The sequence below is a fragment of the Pseudopodoces humilis genome, chromosome 8 (assembly GCF_049639895.1).
Source record: "Pseudopodoces humilis isolate 2021_Gansu_Grassland_sample_001 chromosome 8, ASM4963989v1, whole genome shotgun sequence".
NCBI classification, from domain to species: Eukaryota; Metazoa; Chordata; class Aves; order Passeriformes; family Paridae; genus Pseudopodoces; species Pseudopodoces humilis.
Genome location: NC_142207.1, coordinates 36,494,431 through 36,521,001, shown reverse-complemented (window position 1 = coordinate 36,521,001; position 26,571 = coordinate 36,494,431). Strand labels below are relative to the sequence as shown.

At 46.6% G+C, this 26,571-nt stretch overlaps 1 protein-coding gene across 8 annotated transcripts in view; it reads left to right on the top strand.

Moving 5' to 3' along the window:
• The window catches only part of AGAP1 (ArfGAP with GTPase domain, ankyrin repeat and PH domain 1), a 308,125-nt gene extending 281,759 nt beyond the window's left edge, over positions 1-26,366 (top strand). For all 8 annotated transcript variants that reach the window (XM_014261324.2, XM_005532757.3, XM_005532756.3 and 5 more), the window contains 2 exons: positions 17,850-18,105; positions 18,527-26,366. In XM_014261324.2, the coding sequence (XP_014116799.1) occupies positions 17,850-18,105; positions 18,527-18,730 (460 nt within the window). In that variant the 3' untranslated portion in view covers positions 18,731-26,366. The remainder of the gene's footprint in view (positions 1-17,849; positions 18,106-18,526) is intronic.
• The last annotated feature ends 205 nt before the right edge of the window (positions 26,367-26,571 follow it).

The following is a 26,571-nucleotide window of genomic DNA, read 5'->3' as shown; positions in this document are numbered from 1 at the left end:
TCTTCAGTGAGCAGCAGGAGATGCTTAAGGGGGTTAATGAAATGATAATGATTTAGAGGGGGGTGGAGGGGTTTTCAGGCATTTGGAGGTGATCTCCTTGGAAAAATGGGCTCTTGTAGTTTGAAAAAAATGCTCCTAAGAGCAGGAGTAGGGGATGGAGGATGTAGGGACAGGGAGGAGGGGTTTGGGCTGGTTATTTCTTCAGCTGTGCAGTCTTTTCCCAAGGAAAGCGGTGATTCCCACCCCTAGGAAACACAGGGTGTGGAGCAAGGCAAGGGATGGAATGATCTCAGTGGCCTTTGCTTTCCAGATTCACCAAATCTCTGGAAAGGAATCTCACAGCGTTCAGATTGTAAAATATTTCTCCCTGTTTCACGTTGAGTCCTCTTATCACTGCAGAAATCAGCTGAGATCAAGATCTAATTCCAGTGCTCTTTCCTCCCTGTCCCCTGCTCCCCTCCTGCATCCACTGGATGTCCATTTCTGTAAGTTTTCCCTTCAGAACAAACCTATCATTTTTCACCACAGGATATTTACAGCTTCAATCAGTGCCAAATTCAATTGGCTTCTGATCTCATCGCTGGAAGTTATAGATGCAGATATTATTTGCACTGTGGTTAATTATGAGGCAATCAAACTTTGGCTTTTCCACTGTAATTTCCTCTGCCAGCTAATTTAATTAATCACCCCCAGCTCAGCTCTTCCAGCTGCGACCGGCAGGGTCATTAATTAGACATGTGGTGGTAGCTCATAGACCAGTTCCTGTTAAGGGGCTGCTGCCCACTTGATCTCTGAGGGAGCTGCAGCTTTTTTTCCCAAGCATCCAGGCAGGATTGAAGGTTGGCTGCCAGGTTGTTGTATCCCTCAGAAGCCATTCCCAAAAGACAGACCAGAAGCAATCATCAGGATTGCTGGGACTGCTGGCACTCAGCTTGCAGGGACTGGGATCAGATGCCCACCAAGATGCAATTTAGGGTCTCACCCAGCAGTTCTCAGTGCTCCATCCATTCTCATCTCATCCAGGAGCTAAAAAACAAATGCTCAGGAATTCCATAGAGCTCCTTCTGACTGCTGGTGGGAGCTGACCGGTGTTTGTCAGATGGAAAATACTTTAATTGCCAGATCACATCAGCAATAGCAATTTTTATTTTTTTTTTCACTATAAAAGCTGTGCAAAATACCCAGCTAAGTCTGTCACATTGTTTAGATCTCAGAGTGATCATTAGGTCCTTTTCCTTCAGGGTGGAAGAATATTTTGCAGTGAACAATATGGGTTGATACAGCTTAGGAGTCTCATTCTATGCATTATCAGCAGAGGGCAAGTGGTTTGGGATGTGTGATGGCCCTGGAAAGTCCAAGCATTTTGCAGGGAAGGCAGCAGGTCCTTGCTCTTTGCTCTTGCATGGTCTCTTTGGATAGCTGGGAATACACACCCTGCCTTTGGGCTGCGCTTTGCATCTCAAATGTCATGGATTCATGGAATGGGTGAAGTTGGAAAAGCCCTCCAAGATGATGGAGTGTAACCCTTGGCCCAGCAGTGCCAGGTCCCTACATACCACATCAAAGAATCCTCCAAATCCATCATGTTCCCAGACTGAGAGGTTTAAGCATCCTTTGTTTTTCTACCAGGATCTTCTTTATCCTCCTTGGGAGTGCCACCAAAGCCACTGGTGTTCACCTGCTGTCTCTTGGAGTTGGAAAAGCTGAAAATCTTCAGGATCCTTGTAGCTCCTGGGCAGCTTTTCCAAACACACACAGACAGCCAGGCTAGTTTTACTGTACTTTGATTTCAAACCTGTTGCCAAGCTGTCGCGTCTAATCAGTGCCTGCGTCTGCCGGCGGTGGATTGCTGATGGATTGGTTGGAGTCTCCTCCACTTCTTTTCACAGTAGACAAACTCAGCTCAAGACAACTGTTTTAATCATCCTGGTTCACAAAGCCTCCTTTCAGCCTCTTCTGTCCAAAACATCCATCAACCCCGCCCAGAAATAGTAAACTGAAAATAAAAAAAAATCAGTTCTCACCGCTTAACTGCAAGCGCCTTTTTTAATAGCAAACCAGTGCTGTGGGCTCAAGTGAGCTCCCTTCTCTGAAGGAGAAGGTGCTTCTCATGCAACCCTCCTTTCAAATGCATCATGCTCTTCACTGGTGGCTTTTTTCCTCCCTTATATCTCTCAGAAGGTTCCCTCAGTCTGAACTGTTTTGGGGAAGATGCTTTTAATACAAAGTCCTTTCGCACTCAGGGGGAGCTTTAGGGATTCTCACAGAGACACAGCTCTGCAACTGTTTCACAGTGAAGGGGTCACATCTGCCTCTGGCAGCACGAGGAGATTGTTGACATGTTACTGCTGTGGAAGCCCTGAACAAGAGAGATTTGTAATTGAGGAGAGAGCAGTTCGTCCCTTCAGAGGAGCTGCACCTTGCTGTGGAGCAAAAGGCAGTGCTTGCACCGTGTCAGGGATGCTCCTTTGGGAATTCCTCTCAGTCTCAGAGCTGGAAAAGCTGCTGCTGGAAGGGAGTGGAGCCCAGGGAATGTGTTCATGGAGAAAGAGAGAAAATCATAGAATCATTAAGGTCCTCCAAGATCATCAAGTCCAACCTTATATATTTTACATGTATTATAGCTTTATGGGGTGGATGGATGGATGGATGGATGGATGGATGGATGGATGGATGGATGGATGGATGGATGGATGGATGGATGGATGGATAAAAATATATATAATATCATTTTATCTTATAAGGTACTGCTAAATAATTTGTCATCCAAAAGTAGAACAAGTGTCAGCATTAACTGGAAGATAATCCTCCATAAAGACCTGACTTTGGAACAGCCCCATTCCTCGTTGAAGAAAACCAGCATCCAAAATTCCCAAAGTAACCATCAGTGCTCTGTGGGCAAGCTGGAGAATTACTTTGGTTTTTTGCTCTGCAAAAAAAAATGGAATTGCACTTGGTCTTGATCAGCAGGTTGTAATCACCCGGTGCTACTTCACCTAGCCATGTCACTTGGTTTTGTTTTATTTGAGCAATAAATACCTTAAATCTCCTCAGAGTTATTGCATGTCTTCTGTGGGGACTCATCACAGTCCTGCCAGGCATTCATCAAGGCTCCCAATGAGCCACCACATGAAGTATTCCTCTGCTCCTTATCAATCAGTTTGCTTATAACTTTACTTTTTCCTCCTGAAGTAATCAAAATTTGATATTCCACAGATTGCAGAAAATTGTCACTGCTGTATTCTGTGCTAATCCATCACAGGAAACAGGCATAATTTGGGCATCAGAAGAGCATTAAATGTTTAAATAAGCAAGAGAGCCCATTTCCCTCTCCAGATGACAGGGCAGAAAAATGTTTGGATCCCAGGTATGTTGGGAATTGCAGCGCAGACCTTACAGAGCAATGGGGCATCCACACTTTTCAGCAGGCACCAGCTTTGCTCAATTCTTATATCACTCAAACAGTCAAAAGAAATGCTGAAGCCCAGAGAGTGAAATGAATTTTTTTTTCGGTTTAAGCTCTGTGGTGAAGCTCACTCAGCTCTTTGTGAAAGATATTCCACATGGTTAAAGTATCCATCACTTTCTTGTTGCCTCGTTTCTCTCTGTACAAACAACTCCTACTAATGATGAGAGGGGGAAAATGTCATTTTTGGGCTGTATGTTTGAGCAAAATATGCACCTTTGCCATCTTCAGGTCTTGAAATAACTGCTCTGATGGTAAATGGGACAGGCAGGCCCTGTGTGTGTGAGATGTTCAGTGAGGCTCTGAGCAACCTGGGATAGTGGAAGGTGTCCCTGCCCATGGCGGAGGGGTTGGAATGAGATGGTCTTGAAGGTCCCTTCCAAACTGTTCTGTTATTCAAAATGCAGAGGGTGGCTGCTCTTGTTTCTGTATGAAACAGCAATTCCAGTGGACTGGGGAGAAAATTCTCACAGAGAGGGTGGGATGTGCCTTCATTCAATAAAGTCTCCCAAAGTCTCCTTGGAGGAGCAATGATTGTTTTCTGGCAAGCTTCATCATCCTCTCAAAGCATCAGCAGAGCAGATGTTGAGTCAGGCTGGATCATGGTTTGTGTACTCACAACCCCCAGTTTTGTCCCCTACTTTTTGAGTCAAGTGGTGTTTTAAACTAATTTCCCCTTCTGGTAGTAGTTCTGTCTGTCCCATTTCTTTTTGCATCTCTTTGCATGGTGCCATAAAGCAGCACCTTGGTTTTCCGGGGGAATAAATGCCATGTCTAATCCATGGAGCTGGGCAGCACCAGGATGTTGTGCACCAACCCAGGGGCACATCTTCCCTCCACAAGAACAAGAGACTCCTTGACATTAGAGTGTGAACCTTCCTTTGAAAGGGTGACTGGCCAGGGGAAGTCACCAAGACTTGGGACACTCATGAGCCACTGCAAAGAGCAGATCAAGCTGTCCATGCCAGTATCCCAGAGGAAGGTGCCCCAGGAGCCACAGAAGGTGCTGATTGTGGTTGTCAGTTTTTCTGCCGTTTTCAGCTCTCCTGCTACAAACACAGCCCAGCCACCCTTGTCTTAAAAGGATCCTTAAGCTTTCCTTTTCTCCCCTTCCACCGCTTCAAAAACACAGCGGTTGACAGTCCAAATGTTTGAAATAATTGGATTCTGCATTCTAATTCATCTGTAAAGTATTCGTTGATTAAATTAGCCTAATAGATATTATTTCTTACATGACTGCATAATTTCATCCTGATTGGATCACTATGGCACTAACGAGTCCCCCCATTTACTATTGACTCGAGAATCACAGAAGGCTGGAGATAACTATCATCTTGTTTCCATTTTTTCCCCTCTCCCAGGCTAAAAGTTAAACTGATTTATACTAAAAAGGCACACAGCCAATGCCCAGGTACATCTGTATTTTAGTCTTCGAGACCAGTGTTAGAATAGGAAAAAAATCTTGGTTTATATAATCTTGAGCCCTCTTGTATTTATTCAGTGGGTTGTTTCTGAAGCAGAAAGATTAACTGACCATTTAAATTCCTTTGGGGGGCAGGGGGGGCAGAAATAGAGATATTTTTAAATAAAATGCATTTTATTATCTCATCAAAACAGATAGACTCATTGCAAATGAACCTCGTAAGGACTGCACACACTCAGGGAAATGGAAATTCTCCTCTCAAGATAATGTTCCAGCCAAAGTGGTTTTAGCCCCTGTTAGTGAGATTTTTTCTTTGAGCTGCAGTTTGAGTTGTATCCAAGAGAGAGGAAGAGGAAAACAAAATTGCCTTTAGTTTCATGCTAAATGAGAGCAGATCCTTGTTTTTAAGGAAGAGGGAGCTACCTCGGAGTCCCGCTTCCCTGCCCTGGGGATGACAGGCTCCGGGTCTCCGGGGTTGTGTCGGGAAGGGGTTAACAACAGGACTGGCTTCTCCCCCTGCCCCAGTGGCTGGAAACAGCTGGTGGGTTTTGTGTTGCGCCGGTGAACTGAGCAGCCCAAAGAAGTTTTGGCAAACACTCGGCCTGGCCAGGACAAGGAGAGGTGGGTCAGCTCAGGAAGCCGTTTCCATGAGCCAACAGGGGGAACAATGCCCCTCTCAGCAGGGACAGAAGGGACACCCGCTCCCACTGAATAGCTCCCCAAAAAAACCCGGCTCAAAAGGAGCAAGGCCCATTCGCTTCTGGGAATCCAATAAATTGTTTCAGGAAGTGAAAGTCTGTCCCGGCTAATGGAGCCGTGATTGACAGGAGGTTCTCATTACAGCGCCCATCAGGGGACAAAGTGAATTCCAATGTTATTTAAGAGGTTAAGTAGAAATAAGATGCAGGTGACAGCCCAAGGCTTGAGGCATCAGGCAGTGCTCTTCCTACATTGTGGGCTTTTTTTGTGAAGAGACTCCATAAAATTTAAAATGAGTGGGGGCAGGGGCAGTTTAGGAAGTAAAATTTGGTCCTGCCATGACTTGAGGGGACTTTACCTGGCTGAGAAGCAGGGAAGTGAAGGTTCCTTTGGGAATTCTTGCATTAGGAGGTCCTCGTTCTCTAAGTCTAACATGGATGTTACATTTGTAACCCCACCTAGGCTTGGGTCAGGTTGGGCTGGTCATGGCCCCAGGGCTGCTCCTGTAGCCCACAGAAGCTCAAGGAACATTTGGATATCATGCTCAGGGACGCCCAGGGTGGGATTATTGGGGTGTCCATGTAGGGCCAAGGGTTGGCCTTGATGATCCTTGTGGGTCCCTTCCAACTCAGGGTATTCTCTGATGGGTTTCTGTGTGTGCTCCTCCAAGGTCTGTACCTGCCTGGAGAAGCAAAAGAAACAGAAAATACATTCCTGGTGACTCAGGTCACCCTGTGTTCCTGAGCAGGAGGTGTCTGCGTGCTGCCATAGGTTACAAAGCTAAAACTAAAGGCTGTTTCTGGCCTTGTTCAGCAGAAACGAAGCAAAGAAAAGAATCCAAATTGCAGTGTTGCTTGCACAGAGGAAAAACTGTGATTTAAGCTGTGACCAGAGGTTTAGAGCAGATGCTAAACCTTACAGAGTATTTATTGCCATATTTTTCCATTTTTCTGAGCTCCCGAACAAGCAGTGTCTTGGCACTTGTGGATGTCACAGGGTGGGAAGCTGAGGGAGCTGCTGATTCCTGGTATTGACAGAGCCTTGCATGGTGCCTGGTCAGGTACAAGGATGTAATTTAAGCACGGGGTTCACGGCTGGCTTGCGAGTGACGGCGAAACTCCCGCATGTGACGCGTGTAATAAATCTGGTTGGGCGCAGGATTAATGTGGTATTCAAAATGATTATTTACCATTTGAAGTTGAGACGTGGCTGTGCACGAGGAGGAGCAAATACGGTGTACAAGGCATCAGGGAAGGGTGCTCAGAGGGGAGAAGGAAAATACCTGCCTGCATTGTTTCACCAGTGCAGTCCCTGCTAACGCTAATGAAAATTGCACTTGAAATGCAGGATTGATTTGTGATGAGCTCAGCCCTAAAGAGTACATTTGTGGAATGATAACCTGATTGGTGGTGCTGCCTCTTGAAGGGCTGAGGGGGTCTAATTGGCATATAACGCACTATAAATTTATTAGCAGCCTCTGCTTCCCCATTGGTGGGCCTTCTCCTGCTAACCACCAGGAAATTACCAATTTTCAGGAGTTACTCGCTCAAGTCGTGCCGCGTCTGGGTTTTACAAAGAAATTTCCATTGCTGCTCTCATAAATCCTGGCTCAGAATTCCTACAACTGGAAGGGGTCACCTGTGCAGTGGACAACTTGGACACCTTGTGTTGGCCACTCAACTTGGGCCTCCTTGGCTCATCCTGCCTCTCCACAAACCCAAGCTGCACAAAGACCATTAGGAGGGAACGAATCCGTTTGGCAGCCCCTGGGCTGCAGCTGCCAGGGAGCAGAAATTGCAGTTTTTTGGCAGTCCACATCCAGGGCTTTGATGGTTCTTATTGATACATTCAGCCCCAGGACATCTCAGGCAGTAGAGGACATACCCACTGTTAGGTTTTGGTTGGTTTGGGTTTTTTTTTCAGGAGCACAATAGGAATATTCAGGAGCCAGTGTAATTATTTCAGTGAGTTCACTTTTAAGATTGAGTCACAAATTAGAAAATAATATTCACATGTTTCTTCTAATTGGTAACAGATTAGGGATATTTTATCTTTTTTAAATAATTTCCAAATGTGGGCCAAAGAGGGATTTGCAGGGAAGTAGCTGGGAGAGAGAGAGAGACAGAGACAGAGAGCACTTACACACCAGGAACACTTGGGCAAGAGGCTTTAATTCCTCAATTCTGGCTTTAATTCAGCTTTTAAATCCCTGCAAAGGATCCCTGTCTGAGTTGCTCTCCAAGTGGAACTTGCTGTCACTTTTGGCAGGTGTCCCTGGTACGGATTTTCTTTGCTGCCAGGATTTCTGTGGGTTTCCCACTGTCAAACACCCACCTTATGGCTTGTAAATCATAAAAGCCTAAAGCTTTGCAGGTGATTAATAAGCAGAGGTGCATTGGAGAAGCCTCAGCAGGACCTGAGCACTTCCATGTCTTCTGAAAGCCACGTCCATCTCTAATCTCACCCTTTTGGGACACATTTGGGCAACCCCAGAGTTGTGCCATTGTTGGAAATGAACATCTAAACCCAAAAAAAAAGCGTTGAGATTTCAGTTTTTAGTCAGAGGAACCTCATGGATTTCTCTGGGTGTTAACTGCTGAGGATTCTCAAGTCTTCATCCTTTTTTATTCTACAGAAATTCTTCATCCACTTTGCTTTTGCAGAAATATGACCAGGTCTACCAACAGTCTTTCTTCAAGTAATTATGATTTATGGTTTGAGAAGGGCATCAAACACCTGCAACCCACTAAAACAGAGGCAAGTCTGAATAGAGGGAATACTTTGTGATCTCTAAGTTGCCAAAAAAGGCATCGTTTTTCCTAAATAAAAATAGCAGTTAATAAATGAGACTGATGGAAGAGTGATGACATCAACAATTTCTGTAGAGTCCTTGGCATCAGTGAGATGGTTCTGGTGGGATATTAGGGAAATTTCTTCACTGAGAGAGGGGTTAAGCATTGGAAGGGGCTGCCCAAGGAGGTGGAGGAGTCACCATCCCTCGAAGCATTCAAGGAATGAGTGGACACGGAAATAAGTGCCCTGGTGTTTGGTTGAAGGTTGGACTTGATCTTATAGGTATTTTCCAAACTTAAGGATTCTGTGATGCTTTATATGCAAATGAGGAGACATCAGAAGGTGAGGGGAGCAGAAGGGAGAGCTCCATGTCCCTTGGGAAGAGTTGGACAGCAGAGAGGTCCCTGCAGCATCTTTAGAATGTGGATCCCAGAAGTGCTGCCCACAGGGATCGTCCGGCTGCTCCTCAGCTGTTGGACCTTCCCCTCCAAACTCAACTGCCTCCCACTGCTGACTTGTACAAAGCAAGCAATTGGTTTTATTTGCTTGCTGCTCCAAATGTGTTTTTCTTCAGAGTCTGTGCTTTAACACAACATTTATTACTTGTATTTTCTCTTTTATGTCTTACATAAATTCAGTGTAATGGTTGGAGGGTGTTCTTTTTTCCCAAATATTCCAAAGAGCATCATCTTACTGCTTCTGCTGGAATTAAGATACCATTAAAGCTTTGTGAAAGAACTTTTGTTTTTCCTTGCAAACCAAATTGTAGGAGTTACTGTTAATGAAGGATCAAGAAACATTTCTGAAGGTCTTTGTGAGGCGTTGCCATTGGACCATCCTCTTCCAGTTTTTGATCCTCGGGTGAAGACCAGGTTCTCCTGCAGCCCATAGCGTGTTTTTTCCATTTTGGATTGGTTGGACTTGATGATCCTAGATTTCTTTTCCCACCTAATTGATCCTATGATGGAAGCCACAAACAAACTCTCAGTTGAGATCTCTTTTACTCTGGAAGTTTGTCATCCCCCTGTGAGGGGGTTTCTTTCCCCCCCCCCCATTATTTATGAGGCACTCACAGTTCTGCTGCTCCTCCACTTTCCAGCAGGGCGAGCAGAGGAGAAGCTCCATTTCTCTTCTGCGGCGTGTTTGCAGTGGGATCCGTTCCAAAGCAGCTCACATCAGCGACTGTTATGGTATCCCTAATGCGCTGTGATGGGAGGAGCACAGCCCTGCTCCACGCCACATTGCTCAGGGATGGGGGCACCTCACGCAGCCACCTCGCTCCGTCTCTCTCCTGCCACAGATTATTGAGATTTATGCCTTGCAATATTTGTGTGTTGCTCCCCACCCGCCACCTTGGAGAAGGGAATTTTCTTTTTTTTTTTTTTTCTTTTTTTTTTTCCCCTCCCTTTTCAAAAAAGTAAGTAATGGTTTTGTGAGCTCTACTTAAAACACTGCTGTGTTAAGCACGGCCTTGCTATAGGAGAAAATTAGTGTTAACAAATTGGAAATTAATGGAATCTTCTAACCCGAGTGACTGTATATCAAATGGCAAATTGAAATTTCCAGTCTGTCTTTAGGTGCTGGCACAATGCAGTTTGATTTATGCACTTAAGACATCAGGTTAAGTGTGGTTACACACGAGTAATGAAATGCATTAGGTACATGTTTCCAATTACTATTCCCTGCATATATATATATTTATTACTGAAAACAGGCAAGAAGCTAATATAGTCCTTGGTTTTAGCATTCCCATGCAACTGTTGCAGCTTTTGGCTTTTTTTAGGTAATATTTGTGGTGTGCCCAAGGGTTGAGGTTGCTCACCCAAGAAATGGAAGCAGTTCACTTGTCTGTCTAGAACCACACAGTGATAACTCATTTATCAGCCTTTTTTTTTTTTTTTGGGTAGCCAGTGCAGTGATATGGTTTGGGTTAAATTTTGCATGGATGTTTACCTTGATACCAATGTGCCAGCATATAAAAGGAACCAGATCCTGAACTCAGGAGCTTTCCTGTTGGTCAGCAGAGGCTGGGTGTAAGGGAGCTGTTGTTCCTGAGTTTTGCATTCCAGACTCTTGTAAAGTCTCTCCTTATGAACCTTGGGAGAAATCCATCTTCCTCCACTCTTCTCAGTGCTTTTTAAATTACTTTCACCAATCTGTGTGTTTAAAGTCACAGAGTCACAGAATGGTTTGGGTTGGAAAAGACTTTAAAGCTCATCCAGTGCCACCCCCTGCCATGGGCAGGGACACCTTCCGCTCTCCCAGGCTGCTTCAAGCCCCAGTGTCCAACTTGGCCTTGGACACTTCCAGGGATCCAGGAAGTGGATCTTCTCTGGGCACCCTGTGCCAGGGCCTCCCCACCCTCACAGTGAGAAATTTCTTCCCAATATCCCATCTAAACCTACTCTCTGTCAGTTTAAATCCATTCCCCCTTGTCCTGTCATTCCAGACCCTTGTAAATAGCTCTCCCTGTTTTTGTTGTTGACTCCCTTCAGGAACTGGAAGGCCACAATTGGGTCTCCCATGAGCCTTCTCTTTCCCAGGCTGAACATTCCCAATCCTCTCAGCCTTTCCTCATAGCAGAGGTGCTGCAGCCCCCTGATTGTCTTTGTGGTCTCCTCAGGACAGTGGTGAGCTCTGAATCCTTACGGTTTACCATTGTTAAGGTTTTTCCCTCTGAAATGTCGCTGGCAATGCTTTTTCAAAAAATTCCAGGGCTTTTGGGGTTAGAGGAAAAGAACAACTTACGGCATTCTTCAAGCTTTTTATTAAATCTCTAGGGACGGTTTTCATTTCACATAGTTGTACAGAACAAAGTAAAAACCTGGATTTTTATTGAGAAAAGACTTAAGCAACTTGCAGGGCTTAGAGCTGTCACCCTTAGGATCTTTCTTCTCAACTTAATAAGCCTTGTCTTAGTACCCACAGTATCCCCTGCTGTTGTATGTCACACAGTTTTTGCTTAACTTTGCACAGACTAAACCTCAGGTGTGATATATTTTATCTGGTAAACCTTAAAAATTATTAGATGGACTGTTGTGCAATGAAAACAGAAGTTGGATGCAATTTTCTGTGATAAATCAGAGCCCACAATTGAGGGGTATTTATCTGAAAAGCCTGAAGTCAGTAAACCTTGATGTCTCAGCCAGGCTGGTTGTTAATGTTGGGCAGCGATAAATCCTGGGGGTGTATTAGCGCTTCAAGGAGTGGTGCTGCTTACTCCATGGAGGGGTAACCTACAAGTGCAGAAACAGCAGCTGTTTGGGAGCTGTTTGGGAGCCCTCTGTCAGGAATGCTGTCAGGAGAGGGGGAAAAGGGTGGAGGAGCTCCAGCAAATCCAAATAATGATGATACTGGTAAGTGTCAGGCAAGACGTGATTAATTTGAGAAGCACGTTGAGCTCTGCACAAATGAGTGATCTCTGTCTCTCTCACACACAGCAGGGCTTTTTTTTTTCCCCTGAAACACACAGCTATGAAAGGAAAATTGCAAAATGGAATAGAAGAGTTAATGGTGGAGAAAGTCCAGAGCTGGGGGCTTCAGGAAACGAGTCCCTGAGAGCGAGAGGTGCTGCTGGTGGGAAACTGCCTTTATTTCATAGAATTCTGGAATGGTGCAGGTTGGAAAGGACCTTGAAGATCATTTAGTTCCAACCTCTGCCATGGGCAGGGACACCTTCCACTATCCCAGGTTACTCAGAACCAGCCTGGCCTTGAACACTTCCAGGGATTTGTGCTGGTTTGGTTTGGTTTGGTTTGGTTTGGTTTGGTTTGGTTTGGCTGAAAAGGACTGAGAGTAGGAGAAGTAACCTGAGTTTGGCATGATTTTGCAGCACTGAATTGTCTGTCTCTTGGACAAAATTTGAAGAGTGTTGGACACAGTCCTCAGGCAGATAAATTCCCAATCAGCCAGTATCTGAATCATTTCCAGGCTGTGCTACCACACTGCTCACTTGGACCAGAGTCCAAGGCAAGACGCAGGTTGGCTGATCCACGGCTCTCCTATGGGGCTGCCCTTCGTCCGTCAGGGATGTTTAACTTGTAACAAGTAATAAGCTTAATAGGTTGACTTTATTTAATTATTAATGATCCCTTTCTGTCCTTACAGCTCATAAAACACCCTGTAGGTTGGCAAAACACTCATAATATTGATCAGGAGCCAGAGAGATATTTATTTCCTCTTTACCCCAGTGCGCATAAATCGCGGTCCGTTCCCTTGGCAGGCGGGATTTACAGTGGGCCCATTTCTTCAAAGCTCTCTGTAATTAAGGAATAAATACCCATCGGTCTTTGTTTGCTGTCTGGAGCCCTCTTGTTTGCCAGGGACCTGGATATTCCCGGTGGGCTCGTGCCTTCCCCCTTAGCAACGTGGCCGGGCGGAGAAGGCATGCGGGGCGCGGAGCCGCTCAGCTGCTCAGCGCTGCCTTTGCAATGCGGCAGAGGGGTCTTCTCCTGCAGAGAGAGAGGAAGCCCCTGTGTTTTCTCAGCATATTGTTCCCAGCTCCTCTTCCATGCCTCTCCTCCCAGTTCCTGCTTTGCTTGGGGCAGGAAGGCACTTTGGAAATTCCTTGCTGCTAGCCCCTTTCTTCTCGCCCTCTCTTCTTCCCCCCTCCCTTTTGCTGTTGCAATTAAAAGCATCGTGAACCTTTCTCCAACATTTCAATCCTGTCCTCCCACCCCCCCACCCCCCCAATGTTTTCCTTTCACCCATCCCAACACTGCAGCACCAGCTCTGTCCAAAGCAGTGCCATTTATTGGGATCATCACAGTTTGTGATGTTGTTTAATGGGGAAGCCCCAGCACATCCAGCTGCCCTGCGCCAGTCATTAGGTGATGTGTGCTCCTTGTGTGCTGGACCACAAAGCTAATGACACATCCTGGGGCTCTTCCAGGAGTTTGGGAGGTGCAGTGGGTTAGATTTACTTCATTTTCTTGGAAGAGACACATTAACCTTGTCAGCTGGCCAACAGGAGAGGAAATTTGGCAGAGCTCTTGCTGAGCTGGCCAGGTTACCACGGCGTTAAAGGGTTGTACTTCAGTGAGCAACCAGAAATGGCAACACACGGGCACAGCACCTGCACAGCAACCGTGGAGACACCACTGAGAGGCCTCCTCTCTTATAGAATTAGTTCCTTTAGCAAGAGAGAAGAAAGGATGAAAAAAATTCAGGAGCTTTTCAGTGTTGTCAGAGGTGTGGAGGATAAAACTTCACTTCAAAGTACCTGAAAGAAGCCTGCTCTTATTTCTGGTGGTGGGGAATCAATGCTGTGCCATGGTAAATACCTGCTGTCCACCGTCTTTCTAATTCAGCCTTCAGAATTTGATCTTTTTTAGCAAGTGGTGAGTAACTCTGGATAACGACACAGCATTTTATTCATCCTTTTAGTCATGCTTTGGGAAGAGCAAGGCTGCTCTTGCTCCGGAGCTGTGGAATTCTGATGGCAAATTCCCAGGCTCTCCAGCCACGTGCTGTTGCCTACTCAGGCAGTTCTGGGTCACTGCATGAACACGATTTTTTTTCCCACCCTGCACGTCCTCTCCGTGTTTGCCTCCTGATGTTACTCCACGAGGTTATCTGTGAGGGACAGATGGAGCTGAAGGCAGAGGTGAATGGGAGCGAGGAGAAGTCAGGATGAAGGGTGGATACCAACAGGATGAGGCTTCTGATGGGATTTGCAGGGTGGAAAACCACATGATGGGGCTGAGCTGTGTAGGATGTGGGCTCCTCAAGGAGCATCTCCAGTGCAAACCCACAGCTGGGGAACACAGTGCAGCTCCTGGAGCGAGGCTGTGCTCAGAGGAAATCTGCTTTTTCTCTTCTCTGATGCTCCCTGCTTACCCTCCCCCCTTCCAGTGCCCAGTATTTATGTTTCCACATAATAATGATGTGATGTGGCTGGCAGAGTAATTTAAATAATTGGACATTATCTTGAGAAGCAAGAACCTAATTAGATCAAAATAAACTGAGAACTGAAATTTTCATCTGTTTCTAATAACCTTTTTACCTATGTACAGTGTTGCTGCTGCAGCAGGGATTTCATTATTCACACCACACTATGTTGGGGTTCATGAGTGATGGAGACTCCTGCAGGAGCAGAGAGCTTGGTGGCACTTTGTGGACAAGATTAGTGACTCATTCCTGGTTCTGTAGAGTGTTTTCCAGTGATCCTCTGCTGTATTTGTCCCTTGTGTAACCAGCAGATACAGATCAGGGTTCGAAGGCAGATATTTAAAGAGAAAAGGCTCAAAGAATGTCTGACCTTAGAGCTCTGTCATTCATTTCTCTAAGTTTGTCTAGGAGCTTACAATGTTTGTTTTGCTGCATATGAGGAAGAGGCAGCTCAGACCTTCTCCAGTGTTTGGTGTCATTGGGACCATCAGAGCACGTGAAGATGTTGCTTCTGCAGCACACCAGCTTTGATTTGGTCCTGAGACAAGGACTCCACTGTTGAAAGTTCACTGAAAGAGTCTTGGTTTGGCTTTGACAGCTACAGCTGGAGGTGTCTGGTGTGGAGAGGGTCATTTAGAATTGCCAGCATTGCAATTAAGGGAGGAAAAGAGGGAAATATTTACTAGCCTTTATTTTAGGAACTGGCTCAGTGTCTTTCTCCTGATGAGTTGCTCTCCCTCACACTTCCTCATACTCTTATTCAGTTGATTTATTTAAAGGTATGTCAGTGCTGGCTGAAATGAAACACTGTGCCTCCTCTTCCTGCTTATTGCTGACCGCTCCAATAATTCATTTTTTAGCTCATTAACTAACAGGGGATGTGAGCAGTGGTCCTCCGGGGAACTGCAGTGAGGTTAAGTGATCTACTGCTGACAACTCTGCTCTTGGACTGGCCTTCCTTGGGGGAAATGAAACCTCAACCAAGACAAGCTGTGGATCCCAGAAGTGAAATTGGGGCATCAGAGCAACAATTGCAGTATTTATGTCTTGTTGTCAGGGTTTCTGAGATGAATGCGAGCAGCAGAGCTGCAGCTGTCTCCCAGGAAAGTCCCCAGGACTTCCCATCCAAATTAAATGGTTTGTGCCAGAGATGGAGGGAGGATGTTTGTGGACATTGCCTTTCTAGATGCTCATTGGAAAGCAGTCCTTGTGTGTTGTGGCTGTCCATAAGGTGTAGTCCAGTGTGTTTTTCCTTCTACCTCTGATGAGGTTTTGTTTTCAACCCTAACATCCAAATCTTCCACGTGCCGAGTTTGTACTGTTGGAAAAGACCTGAATCCCACTGCATACTGATGTCAGTGATGTGCTGCCCCAAATGCCTGAGGCCTTTGAAGGCACTTTATTTTGATTTATAGTTCCACCACAGCCCTTGATGTGACTCCAAAGGTGGAACTGGATCTTCCTGAGTGAACTCATGGTGCCCAGCACTGAGGCAGGTGGGAGCACATTCTCCTTCCTGTGATACTGAATTTTAAAGAGTTTCCTGTTCTTTCAGTAGGACAAAACTGAGCAGGACTGGGGCATCCCTGTGTCTCTTCCTTGCATCCCTCCAGGAGCATCAGGATTGCCCACACAACACAGAGCAGATGTGAAATTTGTGCTGATAGATTTGTGAACCAGCAGACTCAATCTTTGAGAGCCTCTGCCTGATCTAAGCAGTTATTCTCTCTATTTAGTGTCACTATTACAGTTTAGGCTGAGAGGTAGGAAGTGGGAGACTTGTGTCAGACAGCTTTTTTTTCCTAAATAGAAAAGGACTTTTTCTTGAGCCCCGGCGATCACAGCAATTGGTGCTCTGATAGGAGCCAGAAGTTTCTCTCACTCCAAAGATGGTCTGGGGGAGAGGGGGATTCATTTGCAGACCCTTGACTAAGCTAAAAAAAATATTACTTACATATCTGAAGAATATTTTGCCTTTAGGATGTATGGACATACAAAAAATAAATCCCCAGAGCCCTGGTGTGTGTTACTGTGGGTGAACAGCACAGGTTGAATCACCTCATTTTCATGTTTTAAACGTGTTCTGGATGTGTTGGTTATACTCTCAATACCTCTGTGTGTGTTTAAAAATCATGTGAGGTTTTTGTTAACATCCTTGAAGATAATCTAGATGGATACTGGGAGTAGAACTGTTGCAAGAATGCCCCTTTTATTGTAGATAATTGTGTGTTACTTTATCCCTTTCATGGCACTGGTTCTAGTTTGGCTTCTTACCTTAAAAAATGTAATTAGAAAAACCATGAATTAAAGATTCTGATAACAGAACTCCTTTTCTTCCTCCTCTCCATCTGGAATACCTGCAGCAATACTCCATTTATCAGATCCTGCCATCAAAGGTTAATTTGCAACTGCCCAAATGGGTCGTGGAGGGTTTTTTTTTGGTGTGTCTTTTAGCTTGCAGGAGTCATTCAGAGGTTCGAGGCAAAAGAAGCACTCCCTGTGTTAATTTTCTGTTTGCACTTTTGCTCTGAAGAAAAGCCCTGGCCCTGTTTGTGGGGTAAACTGTGGCCAGGTCAGGGAAGCTGTGCCTGCTTTGGGAAGCTGTGCCTGAAAGCATCCGGGCAGGTCGCAGCAAGGTCACTCCACATGTCCCAGGAAATGATGCAAAACTAATCCAGATTTGCTGGTGGAAGGAGATGTTTACATAAGTATTTAAAAACAGATTAGGGCTAACCTGACACTAGATTACTGGGAGCAGTGTAAACACGACTGAAAGGCGTAAACAGAGCTTGGCCTTTTGTACTCCAGAGGAGAGAATCTGTCGCCAGGACCCAGTTGCCTGGCTCAGGTGATGTTTGTGGTTTTTCACAGGCTGAGCAGATTACCTGAGGGACCTCTAAATGGGGCTTTGTCTGGGGCTGGTGCTCTCAGATCATGCAATTGTATGGTAATTTTTGAAATGGCGAGTGGAGGGCCTTGTTTGTAGTCCTTGTTCTGCTGTAACCTGATAGCACCAGAAAGCTTCTGATGGTTCTTTGATATATCAGGAGGAAAAGGTGCTTCAAAGCACTGGTTTGAATTTTGGGAAGACAAGAGGGATCATCTTTATGCCTTTGGGAACATGACTCAGTTTGGAGGGGGACAGAGCCCCCATTTGGTTACTTCTGGTCTGGGATACAGAAATTGGGAGCACTTTATTTGCAGTGTATTTTCCAGCCTTAAAGTGGGACCTGGCAGCTTGTTGTGTCTTTGGTCTTTGTGACCGCGAGGGCTCTTGCCCTGACCTCTTGCTGGCCCAGGGTTTTTTAAGACCTCCTGGCTGTTGTGATCCTACAACCCCCTGGGCACAGCATCCATCAAGGAGGATCTTGAGCACTGCCTCAGGAACAGTAAGGTGGACAACACAAATATTGCTAAAAACACAAGGTTTGGGTGACCTGTTCCTAAGGTTTGGGTGAACTGTTCCCATGAGGGCTTCCTTGACGTGGATTTGAAAGGGGAAATAACCTCCTTCTGTTGGTTGAGCACTGTTGGCCGCGACACCAGGTGAGAATGACCTGTCCCCTCTGGCTTCCCTAGGGAGGAGAAAGAGCTCTGGATCCGCGCCAAGTACGAGCAGAAGCTCTTCCTCGCCCCGCTGCAGTGCCTGGAGCTGTCTCTGGGCCAGCATCTCCTGAGGGCCACGGCCGAGGAGGACGTGCGGACGGTGATCCTGCTGCTGGCCCACGGCACGCGGGAGGAGGTGAACGAGACCTGCGGGGACGGGGACGGGCGCACGGCCCTGCACCTGGCCTGCCGCAAAGGGAACGTGGTGCTGGTGCAGCTCCTCATCTGGGTAAGGATGCGCTGCCGTGCCCGGGGCTGGGCTGTGTCCCGCAGCAGGACGGCCCAGAGCCGCTCCTGCAGGGCTTCACACGGACCATGTCCTGAGGCTGGGTGTTCCTCACTGCAGGCTTTCAAAGGGTGGCACCGTGGCAGAAAAACATGTTTGTGCCTCTCTGCTGCTTGATGGAAAGGGAAGGAGAGCGTGGGAAATGAGGGAGGAGAGATTCCCTTAGCTTGGAATACCGCCGGGGCGTATTTTGTCCCACACGTGCGACTCCCTCCCTTGAGAAACCTTTTTCTCCGTACGTGTCTCAGTGTTGTCAGGCTGCCCTCCCACCTGCTCCCTCATCCTCCCTTAAACCCAATCCCAAACCCACTCCTGAAACTCGACCAGCACAGCTCCCAACAGCGCCCCTCTTCTCGCCCCGCAGTACGGCGTGGACGTGATGGCGCGCGACGCCCACGGGAACACGGCGCTGGCCTACGCCCGCCAGGCCTCCAGCCAGGAGTGCATCGACGTCCTGCTGCAGTACGGCTGCCCCGACGAGCGCTTCGCCCTCATGGCCACCCCAAACCTGTCCAGGAAGAACAACAACCGCAACAACGGCGGCGGGAGGATGCCCACCATCATCTGAGGGGAGCTCGCTCGCGTGTTCGCTGAGTCACATCCGCAGCCTCGCATTCCTCCATCCCCATCACCGCTCTGGGAGTCTGGTAACTCTCCATCTCCCTTTTCCCTTCAGTCCATCCCGAGTCCCAGCCGGCACGTGGAGAGCGCCAGGGGCCGAGGAGGAGCGCGGGGGGCTGCCGGGCAGGCCGTTGTTTCAGCGCCCGCCGGGCCGGGAGGGCGCGGGGGCCGCGCCGGCACCGCCCGGGGACACGCGACAGCCCCGGGGCGCCGAGGGACGGGCGGGGGGAGAGGTGAGCCGGAGCAGAAGGAAGGAGAGCCGGTGACTTTCCCGAACTGACAGTGAAGCACATCAGAACATTTCACCTCTACCGAACGCGGCGACGCCTGGATTTCCATTCTCTTCTCCTGAAGAGCTTGACGGCATAAATCAGAAGCAAGCACAGAGTTTGTCAGGTTTGAAGCTCCTATGATGGTATGTGTCAAATCAGTTGTAGCTAATCTGTCCGGGGAGAATACTGGCTTCATTACACTTGTATAGTTGAGTTCTTCCAGCATTACTGCTGTTTAATAGAACATGATTAGTCATCACGGAGAAAAAAGCATATTAGCTGAGGAGGTAGTTACATGGCACGCTTCGGTGATTGCTTGGATGTGATTGCAATATTCTTAGAAGCATCATATTATCTCAGACATGTTCTTTCGAGCCCTTGGAGCCCTCCTTTCTAAATTCACTGTCATAATTTAGTATCTGTTTAATTTTTCAGTCCAAAGAGAGGAAATGAGTTGCTGAGTGTTATTTGACTGCAGTCTCCTTGGTGTAAAAACAAAATGGAAAAAATAAATAAGAGTAAGCCTGAAACACAAAAAGGGATAATGAATACCGCTACGGAAAACAACATTTCAAGTACGTTTGGTGAAATTAATAAATGCATTAAAGGCTGATTTTTATTTTTTTTTTTTTTAATTTTTTTTTTTTTTAATGTTTTCAGCCAGCAGAAATAGGTTCTGTCATTTTGCCAAGGTAAATTGTGTTGAGTTTTTGGTCACTCCTATGATGCATTGCCTAACTTATACAGATTTTTGTATTGTGTCTCTAGATTCTATGTATTTAAAATCTATTTGAATAAAAAAAAGACCGTAAATATACATTGAATTTTTTTTTTTTTGTACAGCAAATGACATCTCTGTTAATTTATAAACTGTAATGGATGTGAGCTAAATAATGTGCAACTAGTTAGGGTCTGTGGCTTACAGATCATTATTGTCCATTGATAATATTCCCAGCAGTGAACTCTTCTTTCCAAAGCCTGTGAGGAGCAACATATCAGAAGGAGATCAGGGCACGTTTTGGCACAGGGAAGTTAAAAAACCATGTGAGACCTTTTAGAAAGGAGAAAAGAGGCTGTTCCTCAGCGCTGTAAATACATTTTACTCCAGAAGTCAGGAAGCTTTCACAAGCCAAGACAAAAAGGCCCATTCTGGCTGGGGGAAGATCAGATTTGATTAAGTTCAGAATTGATAGCCTTCACCACGGCGGGCAGCGCTCCCAGCCCGGCTGCTTTCGGCAAGAAGAATGGCTTGTGGAAGTAGCCTGGACAGTTCATTGCAATTCCAAGTTTTAATACTTGATTGGATTATTTTGGGTTTAGCGGGCACATCTCAGCTTCTCCTGCTTCCCACTAGCAGGATTCCGGTGTGGGGAAGGTTTTGGCAGGCAGAAAAGTGACTTTTATGTTTATTTTTTGAAATGGCATATGGCAATGTGGGGATGGGGGCAGGGTTTATCGTGGAGAGAGTTGAAAACTCAACTGAATTCTGATGGCAAAGGAGCAATTATGTGAAGGCAGTGAGGTGCACACAGCATAGCAATTTGAAAATCTACCTGGCTCCTGTGTATTTCCCAAGCTTTTGGTGGTGCCCTTCCTTGGGGCTCTGGGTTTCATTCAGCACACAAATGGGAGGAGCAGCTTCTAAATAAACAGAATGTGGGAAAATTGCAAAGGAAAAAATGCAATATGGTTATCTTAAGGGAAACAAAAAAAAACAAAAAGGAAAAATTACAGATTTGAGGTAAAATTCTGGGAGAAAAATGAGCATCAAGGTGGAAGCACAGGAATATTGACCAGCTTCTCTTCTTTGGTGGTGGTGTCCTTTTGTACTTTGTTGTTTTCTAGACCTTTGAGTATTTGGGGAGAGGGAATCTTTCTCCGGCCAACCTGACTGCTGATTGCACCAGACACAGCTGATTCCCTTCCCACTGGGATACTTCTAAATGTTTTATTATTTTTTTTTAATCCAGAAAAGGTGTCTGTTTGAACTGCCATTTCTCCACCATTCCTGATGTTCGGTACTTGGAGGTGGTCCCTCAGGGAGGGGATAGCCCAGCTGATGTGCAGCTGAAGGGGATGCTGTGGAACCCTCTGTGTGCCGGTGCTCAGCAGCTTTGCCACAGCAGGGATTCAGGAATGGCAATCCCAGAGGTGCTAGAGCTGCCTGCTGCTCCCCCCAAGGAGCATCCAGGGCATTTGTATCCCAAAAACCAAGTCCAGTGTTTCAAACCCACAGTGGGCAGAGTTCTCAATGCACGTTCTGTTTCAGAGTTTTAGGTTTAACCCTAATTTAAATCCTTTTCTCTACGTTGTTTAATGCTCTCTTTGGGCCACCTTCCTCAGGCTGAGGGTGATGTTTGAGAAACAAGGGCAGCAGGCAGATTCCAGGTTGACAAAGTACGTGGTCCTTTCCTAAAGATCTTCTGAGGGCAACCCTGGAAAAAGCACAGAATATTTTTAGGAGAGGAAATTCCAGTGTATTACAGGAAAAATTATGCATCCAGGCAAGCCAAGTAATACTTCTATTAAGTGGTAACACGGTTGCTTTTAACCTAAACATGGTTTTAAAAGTGTTGGCATTGAAGCAGTGTCGGTGTGGGGGTCTGTGGGGAGCATTCCCAGCCTTGCACGTGTCAGAGCTCCCAGGAAAAGTCAGGAGGTCCCAGAATGTCCTGAGTTGGAAAGGTCCCGATGGGTGAGGTCACCCAGGGCTGTTGTCACCAAGTCACTCCTTGCAGGGTGGAGGATGGCTCCCACCAAGGCAGGGATGGAGGAAGCTCTCCTTGGCTGGATCCTGGTGGGGCTTGGCTTTGAGAGCTCCCCAGGCTTTTCAGGGGATGTGTTTGCACTGTGCAGAGGCTGCTCTTGGAGCCCTCCAGGTGCAGAGTCAGGCAACATCTCCTTGGAGATCCCACAGGAATTGTTATTCCCGTTGTTCACTCCATTCTCCCACCCCTTTCCCGCTCCTTGTCTTGTGTTTAGCCACTCCTGTTGCTTTTTTACAAGCCCTAAGTGCGACCCAGTCCATGAAAAATCCCAGCAGCCAAAAAGCTGTTTTCTCTGGAGTCTGTGGCTGTGGTCATTGCTCTTCCCACTTAACCCTTCCCCTCATCTCAGATACCTTGAAATGCCCCTTCCTCTGCACTTTATCCATCACTAAAACACTAGAAGCGAGTCAGCCGTTGCTGTTTCTCTATTTCCTCCTATCTTTGTCCAATTGCTGTGGAATTTAGTTGGATGTGTCACACCTGAACCTGGGTATTGCCAGGAGGGTTCACTTCTCCTTTGTCTTTCTGAAGAAAAAAGACCCAACCTTGGGAAAACTCAGGGTCCTGCCCTGAATGCAGAGATTTGGCCAAGGGCTCCCATTACCAGATCTCCAATTTTGGTGGTAAAAAAGGAGCAGGATGGGGAAAAAAAAAGCAAAAAAATAAAAGCTTGGAGAACCTTGGTGCTGCTGGGAAAGCTGGGTGAGCTCCTGGGAGGGGGAGAGGATTTTGAAGCATTTGAGCGCAGTGTAAAATAACCGTGTAAACATTAGCATTGTTTAATTCACTGTCTCGTCCCCCTTCCCTTAAATTATGTGTGTTAGTGCAAAAAAGAAATAAAAGTAAAAAGCTTTAGCTGCACTTGGAGATTTCCCTGGGCCAGAGAAGGCCGAGTCACGTAGGGAGAGGAGTCGAGGTGGGAATGCAGATCCGGGTTTGGAAGTGATCTCCGGCACTGTAATGTAGAATAATTAGATTATATGGGGTTGGAATAGCTTCAGCTTTTATATTTGTACGGAGATCAGGAGAAATGAAGTAATTTGTAGTTTCTAGTGTAAAGTAGTGGTAGTGGAGACAAGCACAGATTTCACAAGGGGGTCCCCAAGGGGCCCGTCCCAAACGTCTCGGGGAGCCGCCTTTGCACCTTAACAGGGATGGTTATTGGGGTTCATTGTTGGTGAAAGGGTCATTTCATGTTTGGTTTAGTGGTTGTTGTCAGCAGGGGAACTCAAGGGGAAGGAGGAGAGCGTTGGGGACCAAACTTTGGGGCACCTGGGCGGGACAGGAGACAACTTCGCCATCCTCATCTCATCGTCGGGCGTCTTCCTTACCCCTCCAGAGTCTGCTCCACCAACCCTTAGGTGGGATCTCTGCCTGTTTGGCCTGGATCCTCAGTTCCACAATTCCCATTCCTGATGATTTGTGGGTAGAATCTACTGCGTAGAAAACCCAGGTTTGGATGTTCTTGTGTTTGCTGCACAATGGGGAAAAAAAACAAAGGCTCTGCAGTAAAGATCTTTTCAAGGTAGAAAAGAAACACTGAACTACCCCAAATTAAGAGGTTCTGCAATGAGTTTGGAGTTCTAAGCTACCAAAAAAAAAAAAGGTTGGCTTGAATGGTTTTATTGGAAAATAATTTCTTTTTTGGAAAAAAGTAATAGAGGTCATAGAGCAAAACATCCAGAGGTGTAGATGGGTGAATTTGTTGGTTTAGGATATTTGTAGGTTTTGCTTTCTTGTTTAGCATGGGCCGATGTTTAAAGTAAATATTGGGACAGTTTACCTTGAGTTGACTGAGTCTGTCCCATACTTCAGAGGGAGGTTTGAGGGGTTTTGGCCAGGATTGTCAGGAGCTGGGAATAGTTCATGTTTTGAGAGGGGAATTGCATGATTTCTGCAAAGTGAAAGGTCAGTCTGGGACATGTTTTTAGGGCCCCAAATTGGCTAGCCTGTTTGTGGCCCCATTTCATTTCAGGGTGACAGCAGGATGTGGGTGAATGAACTCCCATCACTTACTACCATCTTCAGGGAGGAGAATTTCACTTGTGGATGGATAAAATAAAGATGTCTTTGTGCATTTCAGCAGTTTTAACCTCTTCATCTCCCCATGCCTGCCTGGATCCCAAACCCCTGTGGCACATCCAGGCAGCAGCGGTCGGTTCTGCTGGTGGGCAGAGCCTCAGCCTTCCCTCAGCCATGGATTTTCTGGATGTGGTTTTTTCTTTTAGCTTCCAGTGCTAAGGACTGGCTGATTTGCAGTGCTTCAGAGCTACTCATTTTTACATCTGTGTGTTCTGTACAAAATGTGAAGGGGGGTGGGTGGGGGACGCTTCAGAGGTCTCATGGCATGCCGTGGGGATGGTGGCCACCTTGCTTGCTGGCAGTGAATAAACCTTCAGCTCTTCCCCACTTTTCCATTTGGGGTTTTTTGTTGTTCCTGAGAGCTGAAGTAGCTAAAAGCATTTCCCTGGTCCTCAGGAACTGCAGGGTATGATGGGGAGAACCCCTCACAGAGACAGCTCAAAGGCAAACCCCAAACTCCTGCAGGACCAAGGAAGGGTTTTGGTGCTGAGCGTGGGGATTTTGGGCATCTGCATCCCGAATGTAGGGGTTGAGCTGAGTTGAACCCGTGGGTGAAGTGCAGCCAGGGTGTCCTGAGCCCTCAGCTGTCACCTGGAGGTCACTTCTTGCTCTGTGTGTGTGCTGGTGCCTGCTCCTCACACTGCTGTCGGTATTTGTGGGAATCCCCTTGATCACCATCAGGAGCTGCAGCCAGGCTTTGGTTGGATGTTTCCAAATGGGCAAATTTCCCAGCTGGAGCCAGACCAGGACTTCCAAGGAGGCAGGATGGGGGAACACTGGCTTGAGGGATGGAGAGGTGCAGGGAGATGAGGCCCAGGCTTGCTGCAGACTCACAGGTTTTCCTAAAATCCAACTCCTTGAGGCAGCAACATCCAGCTTGTGAAAACCTTGAGTTTGGCCTCCAGGACTGGAGGGGAAAAATCCCTCCCTTGCTGGAGAGGAGAAATCCCAGCTCACCACTGCAGGTGGGAAGCTCCAGGGAAGGAGATTCTGAAGGTGGAAAGGACAGAGTCTTGCATTTCAGATTATTTCTTTTTAATATAAATTTGCTTGAGACTCATCTTTCTGGCTGGATCTGAGTGTGGGAGCAGCGAGCTGTCGGGGATTCAGCGACGCTTCGGGTCCCGCTGCCTTTTGGGGCTGTTGAGGATAACAGGGAGATGTTTCCAAGGGAGATGTTCCCAAGAGCTGCCTCCAGGTGGGTTCTTCCCCAAGGACAGCTCCTCATCCCTCCCTCCACGTGTTCTTGGTCATGACTGGCTCCAAAATTTTTGCTGTGGGGGGACCACGAGTCTCAGCTGCAGTGGGCTCGTGTGCCACAGTCTGGGAACACCTGACCTGGTGGTGTGGACACCATTTCTACCCTGGCTTTGGTTTCTTGTCCTTCCAGGGGCAGTCCCTAGGGAGAGGGCAGGTCTGGCAGGGCAGGAAGGAGCTGTGGAGGGCCATGGCCAGGGACTCAGCTGGATTCTCCACTGAATCTGCTGAGGAGAAGAGGATGTGCCCATCCTCTAAAAGCACCGTGCAAGTCCCAGCTTTCCAGGGTTTGGCCCAGCTTCCTTTTACTGTGTCACTGTCACAGGAGCACCTTTCACTTGTAGAGTGCATGTGGGGGCACAGACTGAGGGGTGTTTGGGGCAGGAGTGTCTCCTGAAACACCAGGGACTCCTTTTGAGATGGATTTGACTCAGCTTGGAATGGCCAAGAGCTCGGATCTGCAGCTCCTGCTGCCTTCACACCCCACAGCTCCAGCAGGATTTGAGCACATCTCAAATGCTTGGCCCACACCTGAGCAGCTCCAACCTGTGGCCACCTGCAAAGGCTGGATTTTGTGTTCAGCCCCCAAATCTTTCAGGTCTTTCTGCTTTTTGGTGTTTTGTCTTTCCAGTTGAAAGTAGGGGAGGGAGCCCAGGTGAGGAGGGGACACCTGCTCGGGGTAGAGGCAGGAGATACCGAGCACATGGCAGGCTTTACAGCAAGTTTTGGGTTGTTGGGGTTTGGTTTTTTGTTTTGTTTTCTGTTTCTGTAAATAATAATGTATAAATGATGACGAGACAGTGTGGAAATTCTAAAAAAGAAGAAAAAAAAAAAAGAAAAAAAAAAGTCTTTTGTTGTTGTTTTTATATTACCTCATCCAGCAAGTTTGTTTTACAATGACTCAATGATGCTTTATTTATATTGTTTGTACTGTAATTAAACTGATGGACAAACATTTCACTTTGCTTGTTGTTTCCTATGATTTGGGTTTGATTAAGTATGCCAGTTTGTATTATGTTCCCCTTTCCTCTCTCCCTCTCTCTCTACATGTCAAGATTTTTTGTGTCAGCTGTACAGTATTCTGAATAATTAAAAATAAAAATTAAAATTTAAAAAAAAACAAAAAGGAAACAAAAAAGCTGTAAAGTACTGCAGAGAGAGGCTGCTATATTGTATAGGTCTCTTTCTAATAAAGACAAGAAAACTTGTTGGTCGCAGCTCGTTCTTCCCTTGAGTCTTGGTGGTTTCATTGATCCCCAGCTGCTTCCTTCTCCTGTGACTGCTCAGATCCTGCCACTCTTTGCCAGCAATAAAGATGAAGGATTATCCAGGAGCTGGGATGCCAGAAGAGCCAGTAATTGATAAATTGATTGCAAATTGATAAATTAAAAAGCAGTAAGTCAGCCAGG